Source organism: Pelophylax lessonae, assembly GCF_965119305.1.
Source record: "Pelophylax lessonae genome assembly, chromosome: 3".
Lineage (NCBI taxonomy): Eukaryota > Metazoa > Chordata > Amphibia > Anura > Ranidae > Pelophylax > Pelophylax lessonae.
In genome coordinates this window covers 536,446,919-536,466,037 of record NC_138770.1, presented here as the reverse complement: position 1 = coordinate 536,466,037, position 19,119 = coordinate 536,446,919, and the positions used below count along the sequence as shown (strand labels likewise).

At 46.5% G+C, this 19,119-nt stretch overlaps 2 protein-coding genes across 2 annotated transcripts in view; one reads left to right on the top strand and one right to left on the bottom strand.

The window, feature by feature from the left end:
- TFB1M (transcription factor B1, mitochondrial) overlaps positions 1-19,119 on the bottom strand; it is a 183,097-nt gene that overhangs the window by 27,707 nt on the left and 136,271 nt on the right. The gene's annotated exons all lie outside the window — the stretch shown is intronic.
- CLDN20 (claudin 20) lies at positions 6,988-7,872 on the top strand. The gene has a single exon (XM_082250265.1). The coding sequence runs from the start codon at positions 7,064-7,066 to the stop codon at positions 7,727-7,729; it is 666 nt and encodes a 221-aa protein (XP_082106391.1). The 5' UTR covers positions 6,988-7,063; the 3' UTR covers positions 7,730-7,872.

Genomic DNA, 19,119 nt, shown 5'->3' with positions numbered 1-19,119 from the left:
TTTCTCTGCCCGGGTGGTAAGAGCCATGTTCAGGGCCAGACGACCCGCTTCCAAACACTGTCGCGACGCTAGAGTTGGTTTTTTCTTATGTGCCCTAGACACTTCCCGGAATTCCTTCTCAAGTTTAGCTATATCAATTTGATTTTCCTGCTTAAGTTTCGCCGCCAGCTGGATAAGCTTACCCCGCATGACAGCCTTATGAGCAGCCCACACGGTTTCTGGTGAGACCCCGCTTTGAGCGTTCAAATGAAAGTATTCAGTAATGTCTTTTTCCAGCATATTGCAGAGAGAGGGATTACTGAGCAAAGATTCGTTCAGACGCCACCTGCGCACCCCATCCCGTGATCTAGGGGACAGGAGGTCCAAGATGACCACGGAGTGATCCGAAAGAGGTGATTCCCTAATATTCGCTTTAACGGCCAGAGGGACCTCAGCCGATGACAAGAAAATGTGGTCAATCCTGGCAAATGTGCCATGAGGGGCAGAGAAATGTGTGTATTCCCTGGAGGAAGGGTTGAGTTCCCGCCATATGTCTATCAGACCCAGTGAGTTAAGTTGCTTAGCGATGGTGAGACCACGTTTGGGTGGCCCCAAGACCCTAGGGCGCCTAGGGCTGGACTTGTCCAACATCTTATCAAAAGAAGTGTTGGAGTCACCCCCAACTATCAAGGTACCCGTTAAATACGGTTCAAGCTTCGCCCACATTCTGGTGAAAAACCTAGCCAGTCCCTGATTGGGGGCATAGTAGGACACAAACGTGTAGGAAATCCCCTCCATTGTCCCTGACACCAGAATGTATCTCCCTTCCGGGTCTCTAACTTCTGATGTGGGGGAGAAGCCCAAGTGTTTAGAAAAGAAAATGCCAACCCCTTTTGTCTTATTAGCTGCGTTAGCCAGGAAGAACTGTGGAAATTTGGAGTGTATGAATTTAGGCAAATAAGTATCAGGGAAGTGGGTTTCCTGGAGCAGGAGCACTTCAAATTTTTGGGAGTGTGCATGTTGAAAATATTTCCGTCTCTTAACTGGGGAATTCATCCCCTGAACATTGTGCGATGCAATTTTTAGAGGAGCCAGAGATGGTTTACTAACCGCCATAAATCCAGAGAGGAGCTATAACGCCAATGAAGGACCCACCTGAAGTTCCGAGGAGTTCGGGAAGTCGGAGGAATCGGAGCACCATCACAGCAGTCCACCCACCGTCTGAAGAGGAGACAGAGTCCACTCCAGCATCTGAAGAGAAAGCAGACAGATAAGAGAGAGAAAGGCAAAGAAGAAGAAAAAGAGACGGGGAAGAGGAAGACCAACCCAGAGGCCCCTGAGGCACGTAAGCCAGGGGAGCCCCCTCCCCCCCCAGGTCCGGGCCAGGCCCGCCTAGGCCCAGACCATGAGACAAGCAAAAGTTACCTGTCCGCGAAAGTTGCAGACAGACGTCTGATGCCGCCCAGGGCATATTACACTAGACGGGGTCAGAGGGAGGCGCAAAGCTCGCGCCCCAGACCTACCCGGCCCCAACCCAAATGCTATGATAACGAACATAAACTTAAATACAACATTGTGGTGAGAACCAGGGCCAACCATCCGACCCAAACCCCCCACCCTCCAAACATGTATGTCATTCCGGATGATGAATCAAGGAGTGATGAATCCCTCTACTTCCTCTGGGAGGTGGTGGAAGGACCCGGGCAGAGGCTATACCAACCCAACGGGCGTCAGCCAACAAAACCATGCGACCCCTAGGTCGTCCACCAACCCCCCAAAGCAAAAATGTGACTCCCACCGCAAGGATGAGGTATGGGGGATATCGAGCAAGAAAAGAGCCGTACAGCAAGATTTCAATGTACGGCCAACCTGTAAAAAAAAAAAAAAAATAGCAACAGATAGCAAGAATTTAACCAACTTAACACACCCGGCCTGATCCCAGGCCTGAAATTAACCGGGAACAGAGTTCAAAAAAGAGTCCAAGGAGTCCCCTATCTGAGAAAAAAAAAAAAATGAAAACATTTCTCAGAGAGAGGAGGTGGAAGAAAAATTTGGAACACAAAAAAAAGGGGCTGGAAAGCAGTTCAGGTGACATGCGAGTCCTTGGATCGCTTAGATTGCTTCTTCACCCACGCCTGGGCAATGGGGCTGGCTGGAGAAGGCCTTTTGGATGGGCCAGCTGGAGCCGGGGATGTAGAACGTGAACGTTCCAGGGAGATGATGCCCAATTGTAGAAGGAGTTTTTCGCCTTCCTGAAAGCTAGAGAAACCAAGTGTCTTACTCTTGTAGGCGAAAGAAAGACGAAATGGGAACGACCACCAGTACTTGATTGCCTTTTGGGTTAAAGCATGTAGAAGCGGTTTAAGAGAACGCCTATTCTGGATCGTCAGGGGCGATAAGTCCGCGAATATTTGGACCGGGTGTCCTTGAATTTCCAGACGATCAGAGGACCTGGCCAGTCGCATGACTTCTTCCTTCACTTTATAAAAGTGTGGCTTTACCACAATGTCCCTGGGGAGATTATCCTTCCGGGGTGCTTGAAGGGCCCTGTGTGCCCTGTCTAACTCCAGCCTATGTGCTGGGATGTTGGGAATTAGGGAGGCAATAAATCCTTGAACAGCGTCATGGACATCCTGAACTGCTTCAGGCAATCCTCTAATGCGAAAGTTGTAACGCCGTGAGCGATTTTCAAGGTCATCAATTTTGGAAATGGCGGTTTCCAGGCGATCTGTTAGATCCTGAATGCGGTCAGTGTTTTGGTTCGTCCTGGAGACTGTTTGGTCCATCTTGGATTCCATGATTTCAATTCTGGAACCCAGGTTTTGTAGGTCTGCTTGAATGGTGTGTGTGATTTGGCTTGCTGTCTGCGCTAAGCCATCAGACAGCATCTTAGAGAAGGCCGACATCATAGCATGAAAGTCCAAAGAGTGAGCAGGGGGAGTAAGCTCAGAGAGGTTGGATACTGAGGGGCTACACTGTAGGCCTCGGACTGGGGTGTGGAGTAAATCCCCTAGGGTGTGCCTGATGAGCGACTCTGTGGAGGTAGGGGATGGGACCGCGATGATGCTGGTACTCACTGCGCCTTCCGGGAGTGCATGGGGGGTTGGGAGACCCCCTCCGTCGCTGTCCTCCATCCCCTCCGTCCCGGGATCTTGATCCTCCGGCACGGGCGGCGCCATCTTGTGTAGGCCTGGAGCCTCCGCTCCGAAGCCCGGGTTGCGGGAGAGATCCCTGCGGACCGTCCCCGAGGCCATAGAACTGATCCTTGGTGTGCCCGAGTTGGATGGTGGGGTCCTGTGTCGGCTGCGCTGCTCAATGTGGCTGTATGGGGCCGGATGGTCTGGGGCGAGACGGAGCCTCGGAGCTAAGCGGCCATCTCCGCTGCTCCGCGCATGCGCACTGAGAAGATATCACTTATATGTTTCATCGACTGTAATTCATTAATTTGGAATGCAATTTAGAGGCATAGGTAAGTCTGTGAGGACGTTATGATCTCTCAGGGTGAAGCTTGTCAGAATTTCTGCTTGCTCAGAAATGATATTGAATGAGATCAGGAAGGCAAATTGTAAAGGTGGATTGAGGAGAGAGGGATCCACTGTTTAGGATAGATTGTAGCTGAGGCAGAAAGCAGGATAGGCTGGGCTTGAGCAAGTGAAGGATGGCAAAAAGTGAAGAATTCAGTGCCTACCCAGTCCACCGTGATATATGGATCGTCCCTTTAGGAAAAGTCCTGGATGCAGTGTCTGCTAGGCCTCAAACCTGTCTGCCTCCCTGCAGCGTGTATTTCGGACCAAAAAGCAGGATGAAGGTTCCAGGGAGGATCAGATTAGCTGTGGGTACACCGACTCTCCACCCAGGTGATCCTGGGAGCCGGATGGCTGCAGATTGGGGAGTAAGGTAGGCAATGCTCCTCTCTTGCCGATCCTGCTCAAACCCCTTTTTTGTAATCAACCCCGCAAAATATAGGCATCGGCCGATACCTATGCTCCCATAGGGCAGCTGGGGTGAGTGATGGGGCTCAAGATGATGTCCGGCAGCAAGATTATGGTGGATTGCCTCTTAGGCCTAACTAGGCCGCGATTGTAAATCTGCTCCCGGTGGCTCGATTTTGAAAATAATTGGATGATCGTGTCCCCCAGGGTCCTGAGAGGCTGGATGGGGCAAAGATGTGCTGCTCAGGTCCGTATTTAGAGAGGATTGCCGCGGATTAGCTATGCGATCGGCGGCGCTCCTCTCCAGTCCGCTTCCAGCCTACTCTGCAAATTTTTACTGATCAGGTCCCCTGGGTGATAGGGTGGGCGGTATTGAGGGTAGATTGTCCTCTGGAGAGGGGATGGAGAGCGGATGCGGCCGGATACTGCTTTAGGAAAGGCCGAGGCTTTTCCTGCGAGTAGGCCGCGGCTGGATGGCTGTGTTCGGCGGCTTTTTCGCTGTAAATTTTAGGTTTATCTGGTCCCCAGGGGTTAGGGTAGTTGATGTGAGTGGCGGATTCTCCTCTAGAGAGGGGATAGAGAGAGGATTGCAGTGGATTATTGCAAGGAGCCGGCGGAGCTCTTCTCCTAGACGTTCGCCATGTTCCTCATCCGGCCACGCCTTCAACCGTTAAAAATTTTAAAGCGTCGCCTTAGGAGACTTTTAGGTACCGTAGTTTGTCGCCATTCCACGAATTTGAGCAATTTTAAACCAGAACATGTTAGGTACCTATTTACTCAGCGTGATATCATCTTTCACAATATACAAGAAAATTAGGCTAACTTTACTGCTTAATTCAGTGAAGTGTATTTTTGCATTTGAAAGACTGCTGTGCAAATACTGTGTGACATAAAATATTGCAAATATTCTCCAAAGTCTTTGCTAATATATATAATATGTTTGGGGCTTCTAAGTAATTTTCTAGCAAAAAATACTGATTTTAACTTGTAAACAACATGTGTCAGAAATAGGCTTGGTCCTTAAGTGGTTAAACCAAAAGGAAAAAATAATGGTTGCTGTAACTGCTTGTAAAGTGTTAGCTGGAGTTTGGCTTCAATTTTGTAGTGTATTTAAATCTGTTAGTACATCTAAGGCTACCCTCCCCCACACTAGCAATGCTGCTTTCCAAAGGTGTCTCTGATGCATCTTCATCCAGATTGCTAATACAGCAGGTGTGTTGCTAGCCAGCTCACATGATGAAAAGAGGGAAAAATGCCTAAAAAAAGATAACAAATGCAGCCACATCTAATGGTTGGTAAGCTACAATAAATTACTATTTTGGCTTTGGGTTTAATACCGCTTTAATTTACTTATTCAAACACTGCAAAAAAAGTAATAAAAACAGAATTTAAATGTAGAAAGAAAAAAAAAAGGTATATTATCTGCACATTGATTCTTTTACATTACTTTTTATTTTTATTACCTTGTCTTTTACAGACTGTTTGCTTATTTAGCCCCGGTTCACATTAGTGCGATCGCATGTAATTCGGAGCCCACTGCTCCTAAATTACATGTGATCTCATGTGCGGTGCAAATTTCAGCCATACACTTTGTATGGCTGAATTCGCACCGCAATTGCACTAAACACACACCTGACCCTTTTTTTGTATCCGCAGCAGAATCGGATCGCATAGTGGTTCACACTAAAGCGATCCGATTCTGCGAAAACTTGCAGATCGCACTATGATATGCGATCGCAACTGGGGGTGTCGTTAAATTTTAATTGACACCCCCTGCGTATCGCATATGGCAGTGTGAACTGCCAGGGGTGCGGATGCGATGCGGGATCACACTGCATATTCGCAGTGTTCCCGCATCACACAAATGTGAACAGGGTCCTCATGTGAACTACATGTTGCTACAAATATTAGGATTATAAATGCCGGGTCACACTTGTGCGATGCGGGAAGGCTGCGAATTTGCAGCCTGTTCCCGCATCGCAAAACGCACATCTGGCGATATATGGGGGTTGTCAATTGAGAGTTAACGACACCCCCAGTTGCGATCGCATATCGCAGTGCGATCTGCAAGTTCGCACAGAATCGGATCGCACTAGTGTGAACCACTATGCGATCCGATTCTGCTGCAGATACAAAAAAGGGTCAGGTGCGTGTTTAGTGTATAAGTGTATGGCTGAAATTTGCACCGCACGTGAGATTGCATGTAATTTAGGAGCAGTGTGCTCCGAATTACATGCAATCTCCGTGATCGCACTAATGTGAACCATGGCTTAGAATACATGCTGCAATGCTTTGATTCTTATATTATTTTTGTAATTAAAAATCATTTATATGTAATTTATTTATTTTTAAGTAAAATCATTATTTGCACATTGCAATGTAATTTGTACGCACCGCACTTTCATTTACACTTTTAATAAAATCTATCTATCTATCTATCTATCTATCTATCTATCTATCTATCTATCTATCTATCTATCTATCTATCTATCTATCTATCTATCTATCTATCTATCTATCTATCTATCTATCTATCTATCTATCTATCTATCTATCTATCTATCTATCTATCTATCCACACACATATATTAATCCATCACACCTGCAGTTGTAGATATTATACCAGTTAGTAAAAAAAAAAAAAAGCTGTATTGTCCATGAATCTGAATAGAGATTGTATAGAGCATACCGCTTATGCTTAGTTTGATGTTTTGTGTGTAAAAGATAGGTCTCTCCTGCATCAAGGCAGAGCACTATTAATCATGAATTCAGTGCTATGACAAAATGGGGCACTTTTGCTTAATGTTCTAGAAAAAGCAATACATGCATGTTTGTGTATTTTATTAAGAGCACCGTAGACCCAGTTTCTAGCAATCTATATTTATCAAAGAATAAATGTTCAAGTGGCATGTGTGTTAGCAGAAGCTTTTACTCTTCTGAAAGGCTAGAACTGCAGGTGAAAGAGCCAAGCTTTGAACCGCCGAGGTATTCCTTATTTTCTTGCCTGCTTTATTTGTCTGTTTACCACCCTCCACCCCCCACTTAAACCTGTTATTTTTTTTCATTTCAGTACAGAACAGAGCTTTCCAATTCAGACTTTTGACAGAAGAGACCAGGCGTCCGTTGGAAAGGAGATCTACAATTAACCATCCATGGTCTCGGTGGAGCTACAAATCTCAGCCTTTGTGGTTGCACTCATGGGTGTATGTGCTGCCATTGTTGCCACTTTGCTACCAAACTGGAAGGTCAATGCAGATACCGGGGCTAACATAATTACCGCAGTTACACAAATGCAGGGTCTTTGGATGGATTGCACGTGGTACAGTACTGGCATGTTTAGCTGCACTGTAAAATACTCTATCCTTTCCCTCCCCATTTACATCCAGACTGTGAGGACTACCATGATTTTATCCTGTATATTCTCCACTTTGGGAATCTGCATCTCTCTGGCTGGAATGAAATGTACAAAGCTAGGAGGTGACCGACACACCAAAAGCAATATAGCATTTGCTGGTGGAACATGCTTTTTGCTTGCTGGAATCTTTGGTCTGATCTCGGTGAGTTGGTACATGAAAGAGATCATCTCCAGCTTCCTGGATCCATCCATTCCAGACAGTGGAAAACATGAACCTGGAGGAGCAGTATACATAGGGTTTATCTCCGCTGGGTTGCACATTCTATCAGGTGCAGTATTTTGTACATCCTGCTCTAAAAGACAGCAGAACAAAACAGAATCGCGTCCAAAAAAAAGACTCGAGCCAGCGGCTGAGCAGTCAGAAAACAACAACGGGAGCTACAACCTCCAGGACTATGTGTAAAAAAAAAAGCCATACAACACAGAGCTTTTACCAATGTGATACATTTTCTTTCTTGCTGAAAAATGCAAGTGTTGGCAATAATGCCTTATTTTCTAATGTTATTGTAAAATGCAAACTGAAAATAATTTTCTAAGCTAGATGAAAATAATCTGCATGCTATATTGATATTTTATAATGAACTATACATTCCGAATAATAAATTGATGTATAGATTGTATGTTGTTTCAGACTCCCACTAAATATTTCCATGGTAACTATTCTTCCTTTACAAATGTGGGGAACAAAAACTAAACCCATCTTGTGTGGCTGAATAAAGTACAAATACCTTTGGGTCAGTCTGTATCAATGTTAGAACAAAAGTAACTCCACAAAAAGCATGTGCTGCAAATTTATAGCTTTGCATATAACTTATGCATATTAGACGAAATTGCCTTTATCTAAACTGAGTGTATTGCAACCTTATTATTATTTGTAATGTGTGGGAGAGTGGTTCTGACAGCATAGCTTATCTTTTAAATAAGATTAAAACAATTTAAAAAAGCTAAATATATACAAAAAAATTACTTTAAAGCCTTAAATACTTTGAATAAGTTAATAAATGAGAGGATTATCAACATGTTACTTTTCCAGTTTGTTAGAATAATATCCATCTGCAGATAAGTTACATTCAGGGACCCCAATATTTGTTTGCGTTTCCATGGGAAATTATGGTAAAGCCCTACTTAAGACCAAACCATTTACTAGTTTAAAGAGAAGAAGGGTTAAAAAAAAAATCTTGGTCAGGTTTTTATTGCTGTCTGCATTTCGATTAGAAAGACTTTGATTTACTTCCTGTCCTGGAGCCCACAAGAATCTTCTCAACAAGAACAAGCAATAAAAAGCTGACAGTGATTTTAACATGCTTGGTAGTAGTGTTGCCTAATTATTGTGCCTTAAGCTAGCCATAGATGGATTAAAATCTGGCCGGTTTGGCAGCGTCCAGCTGATATTCTATCCATGTGTGGCCACTCCTAAAAAGTTGTTGAAAATTTCTCTTGATCAGCAGCAGCCACTGATTTGTGTATTCTGACAACAAAGAGTCCTTGCTGTCAGAATACAAGAGGGTTGATTTACTAAAACTGGACAGTGCAGCTCTGCATAGAAACCAATCAGATTACAGTTTATTTTTTGTCAAAGCTTAATTGAACAAGCCCAAGTTAAAAGCCGATTGGCTACCTTGCACAGCTGCACCAGATTTTGCACTCTCCAGTTTTTTTGTAAATCAACCCCAAGGTCTCAGCGGTAGGGATGGGCTCAGACATGCTCGGATTGTACCCGCCAGGAAGCCCTCACTGCACACTGCCAATCATAGGTAGTGAGGCATTTCCTGGCCCGCAGCGGCACATACACCCTGTGCAGCGTGCAGATACACACAGATGCACATACAGTGCCTTGCGAAAGTATTCGGCTTTCTTGAACTTTTCGACCTTTTGCCACATTTCAGGCATCAAACAAAGATATAAAACTGTGATTTTTTGTGAAGAATCAACAAGTGGGACACAATCATGAAGTGGAACGAAATTTATTGGATATTTCAAACTTTTTTAACAAATAAAAAACTGAAAAATTGGGCGTGCAAAATTATTCAGCCCCCTTAAGTTAATACTTTGTAGCGCCACCTTTTGCTGCGATTACAGCTGTAAGTCGCTTGGGGTATGTCTCTATCAGTTTTGCACAACGAGAGACTGAAATTTTTGCCCATTCCTCCTTGCAAAACAGCTCGATCTCAGCGAGGTTGGATGGAGAGCGTTTGTGAACAGCAGTTTTAAGTTCTTTCCACAGATTCTTGATTGGATTCAGGTCTGGACTTTGACTTGGCCATTCTAACACCTGGATATGTTTATTTGTGAACCATTCCATTGTAGATTTTGCTTTGTTTTGGATCATTGTCTTGTTGGAAGACAAGTCTCCGTCCCAGTCTCCGGTCTTTTGCAGACTCCATCAGATTTTCTTCCAGAATGGTCCTGTATTTGGCTCCATCCATCTTCCCATCAATTTTAACCATCTTCCCTGTCCCTGCTGAAGAAAAGCAGGCCCAAACCATGATGCTGCCACCACCATGTTTGACAGTGGGGATGGTGTGTTCAGGGTGATGAGCTATGTTGCTTTTATGCCAAACATAACGTTTTGCATTGTTGCCAAAATTTTCGATTTTGGTTTCATCTGACCAGAGCACATACTTCCACATGTTTGGTGTGTCTCCCAGGTGGCTTGTGGCAAACTTTAAACAACACTTTTTATGGATATCTTTAAGAAATGGCTTTCTTCTTGCCACTCTTCCATAAAGGCCAGATTTGTGCAGTATACGACCGATTGTTGTCCTATGGACAGAGTCTCCCACCTCAGCTGTAGATCTCTGCAGTTCATCCAGAGTCATCATGGGCCTCTTGGCTGCATCTCTGATCAGTCTTCTCCTTGTATGAGCTGAAAGTTTAGAGGGCCGGCTAGGTCTTCATAGATTTGCAGTGGTCTGATACTCCTTCCATTTAAATATTATCGCTTGCACAGTGCTCCTTGGGATGTTTAAAGCTTGGGAAATCTTTTTGTATCCAATTCCGGCTTTAAACTTCTCCACAACAGTATCTCGGACCTGCCTGGTGTGTTCCTTGTTCTTCATGATGCTCTCTGCGCTTTAAACGGACCTCTGAGACTATCACAGTGCAGGTGCATTTATACAGAGACTTGATTACACACAGGTGGATTCTATTTATCATCATTAGTCATTTAGGTCAACATCGGATTATTCAGAGATCCTCACTGAACGTCTGGAGAGAGTTTGCTGCACTGAAATTAAAGGGGCTGAATAATTTTGCACGCCCAATTGTTCAGTTTTTTATTTGTTAAAAAAGTTTGAAATATCCAATAAATTTCGTTCCACTTCATGATTGTGTCCCACTTATTGTTGATTCTTCACAAAAAATTACAGTTTTATATCTTTAGGTTTGAAGCCTGAAATGTGGCAAAAGGTCGAAAAGTTCAAGGGGGCAGAATACTTTCGCAAGGCACTGTACACACAGATTGGCAGTGTGCAGTGACAGCTTCCTGGCGGGTACAATCTGAACACATCTGAGCCCATCATTACTCAGCGGGTAGGATTCTTCAAACCACCTCGTTTGTGTGGATGGAGGAATCCCTTTGTTTTTTTTTGGGCTAAACTAAAAAAAACGATCCATCGATGGCCAACTTTACTGTTCTCCCTCTCAATACAAGCCTCTCAGCCCACTTAGACAGGCTTAAATTAAACACTATGTGTCAAAATGATTTAATCCCATCAGGTATTGATCACTTTACCACCGGAGGATTTTGCGGTCTTACATCCAGGCCACTTTTTGCGATTCGGCGCTGTGCGACTTTAACTGACAATTGCGCGGTCGTGCAACGCCGTACCCAAACGAAATTTACGTCCTTTTTTTCCCACAAACAGAGCTTTCTTTTGGTGGTATTTGATCACCTGTGCGATTTTTTTTTGCGCTATAAAACAAAAAAAGAGCGTTTATTTTGAAAAAATAACAATATTTTTAAAAATTTTTTATATGAAATTCCTCCGAAAAAATATGTAAAAATCGAATTTTTTAAAAATTTTTGGCCAATTTGTTTTCTGCCACCTATGTTTGGTAAAAAAAATCACAATAAGCGTATTTTGATTGGTTTGCGCAAAAGTTATTGCGTTTACTAACTAAGGGAAAGATTTCTGTCATTTTTGGTGTTTTTTTTTTAACGCGTAATGGCGGCGATCTGCGATTTTTTTTTTGCGGCACTGCGACATTGCGGCGGACAGATCGGACCCCTGACTGACATTTTTGACACTTTTGGGGTTACCAGTGACATTTCTACAGTAATCAGTGCTATATATATGCACTGTTACTGTAAAAATGACACTGGCAGGGAAGGGGTTAATGTATGCCTGGTGCTTACTAACGTGTGGGGGGGGGGAGGTGACTGAGTGAGCCAGGGACAGATCGGATGTTCAGGGATGTTCCGATCTGTCACTCCCTGTCACTGAGGAGATCCGCCCGCTCTGTTTACACAGGCGGGCGGATCTCCAAACTAGATTCCCCGACGATCGGGGAAGAGCGGCGGCGATCGCCGCCGCTCCTCCCCTGGCCCGACTCCCGCTGTGAATGAAAACAGCGGGAGCGCGCCTCCGGCGGCGCGAGAGCGCCGCCTACAGGGGGAGGAGTCCAGCGACGTAGGTCTACGTCGCTGGACGATAACGAGCCGCTGTGCCGCAGTAGCAGCACAGTGGCCGGAGCTAAAGTGGTTAAAGTGCATTTCAAGGGAAAAAAAAAAAAAAAAAAAAATTATATATATATATATATATATATATATATATATATATATATATATATATATATATATATATATATATATATATATATATATATACACATACATACACACACATATACTATATATATATATATACATATACAGTATATATATATATATATATATATATATATATATATATATATATATACAGTATATTATATATATATATATATATATATATATATATATATATATATATATATATATATACACACACACACACACACACACACACACACACATAGTATATGCAGTAAATCTCTGTAATACATGCACATTTACCCATTATTTGCTTTGTCCCTTGAATGTGATTCTAAACACAAAGTTTTTTTTGCCCTAAAACATTCTCTGCATTATTGTAAAAAAAAAAAAACAAAAAACTTCTACTGTCATTTTCCCCCATGCAACAAATCTGACAGACTGGTTGTACCCAAGTCGATTGATGGTACAAGCAGTCTGCTCATACAAGGACCGAACCTGCTGAACCGGCCGGGATTCAATCCATCTATGGCCACCATTAGTGTGCTCCTCTAAAAAAGGGTTGTGCATACTCAAATGAAGTGCAAGGGGCGTCAATGTAAATACTGAGCCATATGTCCAGAGAGAAAAGGTCTCTTGATGAGAGTTGGGGGGGGGGGGGGGTGCTAAGGGAAGTCATATTCAGAAACCAGCATACAAAAAAAAAAAAAAATTCTGTTACTTTAAAGCCCAATCAAGAATGAACAGACCAAAATGCAATCTGAAATTCAGAATAAGGAGTCATAGAAGTACTAAGGAACAGTACTTAAAATAAAAGTAAAACTTATAATAAATGTCATCCCTTCTTTTATGGAGAGAGACTTCCAGAAAACAAAGACATAATAAAGCATTCCATTATGGGGCAGCTAGGAGCACTAATGCAAACAGGTCAGTAATGAGAGCAGAATCCTTGGGAAGCTCATGCCAGTTAATGTCTATCAACTATGCAGATCAAGAAATTGTTTTTGAGAAAGACAGATCCTAGGAGATACAGTTCGGTTCATATATATTTGGACACAGGCACAATTTTCATACTTTTTGCTCTATATGCCATAAGAGTAAAATTAAAATGAAACAATCCAAATTAATTTGAAGTGCAGACTTTCAGCTTTAATTCAAGGGGTTGAACATAAATATCAAGTACAAACTTTAGGAACTGCAACCATTTTCATAGTCTCTCGATTTTCAGGGGCTCAAATGCAGTTGGGCAAATAAATGTAATCATAAATAAAAATGGGATTTTTAACTTTATGTAAATCTATTTCTCTGACGTTCATTGATGGACACAGCTCCTGATTCTTCTTAACCATTGAGTTATACTGCCCCTACAAGTGTAGGACACTAGGCAGGAAAAAACAGAATCTTTGTAAAATCTTACCTGTAAAATTCATTTCTCTAAGTCCTCCGACAGTCGCCGCCCCCTCTAAATCATCACTGTTGGGTATTGACTTCCCATCCGCAGGAGTAGCTAGGCATATAGACTTAGTCCAAAGACAAAAGATATTAGCATATACACACCCATGGGGGCCGTCCCATCTGGTCAATACCCCCACTGCATCACCACTCCCAACTCAGTTTGGTAGCATAGCAGTAGGGAATAAGAACCCCAAAAGGGGGTCGGGGGCGGCGACTGTCGGAGGACTCAGAGAAAGGAATTTTACAGGTAAGATTTTACAAAAATTCAGTTTTCTCTTACGTCCTCCGACAGTCGCCGCCCCCTCTAAGTCATCACTGTTGGGATGTCCCAAAGCAGTACAGACATGAGGGGTGGGAGACGCAACCGTAGAAAAGGCAACGCAGTACCCACATCAGAGAAAGGAATCTTACATGCACCGTAAGAGAACCAACTGGGCAACAGAAAAAAAACAATGTTCAACAGGAGCAACAGCCCAGGAAAGCAAACACCAACAGCCAGGGACCCAGAAAAGAATTCAAGGGTCCTTCATGGCACTGCTGCACTGAGAACTTTGTGGCCAAAGGAAGCATCAGCTGATGCCAGAACATCTACTTTGTAGAATTTGGAAAAGGTGTGCACCAACGACCAAGTCGCAGTCTTGCACACCTGGGCCACCGAGGCCCGATGCCAATAAGCCCAGGACGCACTCAAAGATCTGGTAGAGTGCGCCTTAACAGGGAAGGGTGGAACCCGTTCCTTCAAGGCATAAGCCTGCTCAATGGTCTGTCTGATCCATTTGGCAATAGTTGCTGCAGACGCAGCCATGCCCTTCCGAGATCCCTCAGGAAGGACAAATAGGGAATCCGTCTTCCGAAATGATTCCATAGACGACAGGTAAACCCTGATCGCCCTGACAACATCCAAGGAATGCAAAGCAATCTCCTTCGGATGTTCCGGCTTCATACAAAGCGAAGGCAGGACAATGTCCTCATTAAGGTGGAACTCAGTGATCACCTTGGGAAGAAAGGACGGGGGTGGTCGCAAAACCACCTTATCCTTGTGAATTATCAAGTAAGGGGAGCGGCAAGACAACTCCGCCAGCTCCGACACTCTGCGAGCCGAAGTGATCGCCACTAAAAAAGCAACCTTTTTCGACAGCAGAGGCAACGATATCTCCCTGATGTTTTCAAAGGGAGCACGCTGTAACACGGACAGAACCAAGTTCAAGTCCCATGGAGGTAAAGGCTCCTTCCTGGGAGGAGCCAAATGTCGCACACCTTGAATGAAGGTGCGAATCAAGGAATGAGACGCCACAGGGCGTTGGAAAAGGACAGCCAGTGCAGACACCTGGCCCTTTATCGTGGCCAGCGCCAGCCGCTGGTCCACTCCAGACTGGAGGAAAGCCAACACTCTCGACACCGAGTAAGAACGAGGGGAGAACCCCCTGGACTCACACCAGGCGAAATAAGCTTTCCAGGTACGGTAATAGATTTTACCAGAGGAGGTTTTCCTAGCCTTGATTAGAGTAGGGATAACCTCAGGGGAGAGACCCTGTCCCTCAGGACCTGGGTCTCAACAGCCAGGCCGTTAAAGCCAGCGACTGTAAAGCAGGATGGAAGATCGGACCTTGAAGACAGGAGATCTTCCCGCAGAGGCAGACGCCACGGAGGCGCCACTGCCAGGTGAACAACGTCGGCGTACCAGGACCGGCATGGCCAGTCCGGAGCCACCAGAATCACCAGGTGCAGTTCCGAGACCAATCTGCGGAGGAACCGGGATAGTAACTGAATCGGAGGAAGGCATACATCAGACGATACTGATGCCAAGAGGCTACCAACGCATCCAAGGCGTTCGCCAGGCGGATCGCGCGTTCTTGCCACAAACCTTTCCACCTTTTGATTTAGCCGGGATGCGAACAGATCCACGTCCGGGGATCCCCACCTCGCACACAGCATCTGAAAGACCTCGGGGTGTAGGGACCATTCCCCCTGGTCCAGGGTCTGGCGGCTCAGATAGTCAGCCTGCCAATTCTCCACACTCGGAATGTGAACTGCTGAAATTGCCGGGACATGAGTCTCGGCCCACGATAGAATGACGGTCACCTCCCGGGCCGCACGAGCACTCCTGGTGCCCCCTTGGTGGTTGATGTAAGCCACCGCGGTAGCATTGTCCGTCTGTACTCGGACAGGAAGGCCCTGGAGACGGTCCGACCACTGGAAGAGACATAGTTTTATCGCTCGCAATTCCAGCACATTTAATCGGGAGGGAGGACTCCTCCCCCGACCAACTGCCCTGGGCAGACAGGTTGCCCAGGACTCCACCCCAGCCCGACAGGCTGGCATCAGTGGTAATCACCGTCCATACCAACGGACGGAAGGACTTGCCTTCCGCCACCGACGGGGACTGGAGCCACCACAGAAGAGCCAATCTGGTCTGACGACTCAAGGAGACACACAGATCCAGGGACTGAGGCAGTCTGTCCCACCTGGCCAGGATCTCCGTCCGGAGATCCCGCGTGTGAAACTGAGCAAAGGGTATCGCCTCGAAGGCCGATACCATCAACCCCAGGCCCTGCATACAGGTCCTGAGTGACGAGGACGGGTTGTCCCTGAGGGACCTGAGCTCGTCCCGCAAAGTCCGGAGGTTGTCCTCCGGCAAGAACACCTTTACCTGAGTCCAGAATCATTCCCAGGTAGGGAAGACGAAGCGATGGAGACAACGTCGATTTTTGAACGTTGATGGTCCATCCAAACTCCTGGAGCGTCTGCACCGTGGTGGACAGATCGCGCACAAGGTCCTGGCTGGCACGTGATCTCAGAAGTAGATCGTCCAGGTAACCCAAGACTGCAATGCCCTGGGCCCTCAGCAGGCCCAGAACCGGCGCCAACACTTTGGTAAACACCCTTGGTGCCGAAGCGAGACCGAAAGGTAACGCCACAAACTGGTAGTGGTCCTCTGCGATAGCAAACCGAAGGTACCGCTGATGACCCTCGAAAATGGGGATCTGCAGGTACGCATCTTTTAGATCTATCGAGGCCAGGAATTCCCCTGGACTCAAAGAGGCCACCACCGAACGGAGAGACTCCATTCGGAACTTCGGAACACACACGAAGCGGTTCAGCGCTTTCAGGTCCAGAATAGGACGTACTTTGCCCTCCTTTCTGGGCACAGTGAACAGATTTGAATAAAACCCCCAGAAACCTGTCCCGATGAGGCACCGGGACAATCACTCCCTGAGCAAGCAGGTCCTGCACCGCTTGATGCAAGTCCTGCAGACGCCCCGGAAGCAGATGAAGATTGGAGGGAAAGAATCTGTCCTCCGGCCGGGAAAGGAATTCGATCTTGTATCCCGATCGAACGATTTCCAGAACCCACCTGTCCGATATCCGGAGCAGCCAAGGTTGGAGGAAACCGCGCAAACGTCCCCCCACCCCTGAAATGGGTGAGGGCACCCCTTCAGGCAGAGGCGGATTGACCCGCCGAGCCAGCATTGCCGGACTTCTGCTTACCTGCCCAGGGCTTATTCTGACTGCCCTGGGCCTTGAAGGGCTTGCCCTTGGATTGGTTCCGAAAGGCACGAAAGGACCCCTGATTGGATCTAGGCGCAGAACCCCGCTTGCCCCGAAAAGACTTGTTCTTCGAGTTCTGGGGCAGCATAGTGCTCTTGCCCCCCGTGACGCCTTTCACCAGGGTGTCCAACGCCTTGCCAAAAAGGCGAGAGCCAGCATAGGGAAAATCAGCAACTGTTTTCCGTGAGGACTGGTCAGCCGACCAGCTCTTCAGCCATATCAGTCGCCGGTTAACCACCGCAACACTAGAGAGGCGAGCCACTAAGGGGGCCTCATTCAAGGCTGCATCACACAAATACATGACTCCTTGGTGGATCTGATCCACCATTTCCAGCCGGGCAGGCGGAACACCATCAGACACGAGATTGCACCTAAGCATCTTAGTCCAATCAGCCACCGCCTGAGCCACCAGAACGGACACGAAAATGGGTTTGAGCAACGAACCCGCCACCGTATAGGAATGGCGAGCTAGAGACTCCAACCGTCGGTCCGTGGGATCCCGGAAAACCGGGGTATCCTCAGTAGGAACCAAGGTAGCCTTGTTTAACACGGCCACAGTGTGATCTACCTGTGGAGGCATACACCATCGTGATTCCGTAGCCGGCGCAAAAGGATAAAGCAATTTGAACCGACTATGTAACAGGAATGGACGTTTTAACATGCGCCACATTTCATTAACAGTGTAATGAAACTCAGCTGGGCAGGGGAAAACCTGCGCAGACTTGCGGGTCCTGTGCGTCCCAAATGAGGACACAACACCCGGAGGACAGGGCTTATCCTCTAAATGCAAGGTTTCCTTAACAGAAACAATTAAATCGTCCATGGTCGCCCGTTCTTCAGGTGACCCTGGGGAGGAGATATCAACCCCCTCCATCTCAGCCTCCCCCTCAGACCCCGGGGGGTCCAGGGATGAGCGGGACCCTGAAAAGGGCACGCTCGCAGCAGCAGTCATATCCCCATCTGAATCAGAAGAGAGAGACAATCTGGGCCTCTTTTTTGCAGCACGTTCAGACATCAGCATTTCCATATTAGACACCAAAGTCGCCACCACAGCAGCCAAATCGGGTCGCAGCGGGGCCACAGGAGAACTGGGGACCCCTACTAAGGCTGGGGGGAACTTGTTTTCCTGAGAATCCATTCTCAAAGTTCACAGAAAAAAACAGTGCAATAAATGTGTACTGTCCCTTTAAGATCGCTGCGGAATGCGCAGCCCACCACTACAGCTACAGTGACAAAGACCCCCAAAAGGAGAAGAGAAAACTGAGCCAGAAGCGATAATACAGAGGAATATTGAGAGCGATAACCTGCAGAGCCCGCAGAGTGTTGCCACCGATGTCCTGCTACATATGGAAAGGAAGTGCTGCTGAAGTAGGCTGAACTTAAAGACTTTCAGACTCAGGGAAAATGGCTGCCCCATAGGATTGTATTGGATGCTTCAAGAAAATGGCCGCCGAACATGCGGTCGGACCGATCGTACTACACCCACAAAAAATGGCGGCGGATGGCGCCAAAACAGCATGCAGTATCACCCACAGAGAGGCTTACCATGTCTGCCCAAATCAAAGATGGCTGACCGCGCGAGTTCACTCCGCTGCGGTCGCCACACAACGTCTGCACCCCCAACAATGCACCGAAGTGACACAGGGAAGGGGACCCCCACACATACAGAAAACTGCACAAGTGATCCCCGCAGGGACCGCATCAGGGAGTCACACAGGCACAGACATGGGGGGACACACAGCAACACAGACTGCCAACCCAGACAGAGGCCCCACACAGAAGTACCTACCTGTACCAGATGGCGTGGGAAGCCTCTATGCACGGAAAAACCGCTGTCCTCACCTGACAGGGAGTGCCGTGAGCCAGGGACATGACTGCAGCACCACAGATTTGTCCTGTGAGGTAGCCACCTCACGGCTGCATCCCTGCAGCGAACAGGGATGGGTCGTTCGTAATACCAGGGCGAACCATAGCTGAACGCTCGATGGCGGGCTGGGGGTCCATCTGACCCTTCTGCCCTGGAGAATCAGGGCGGT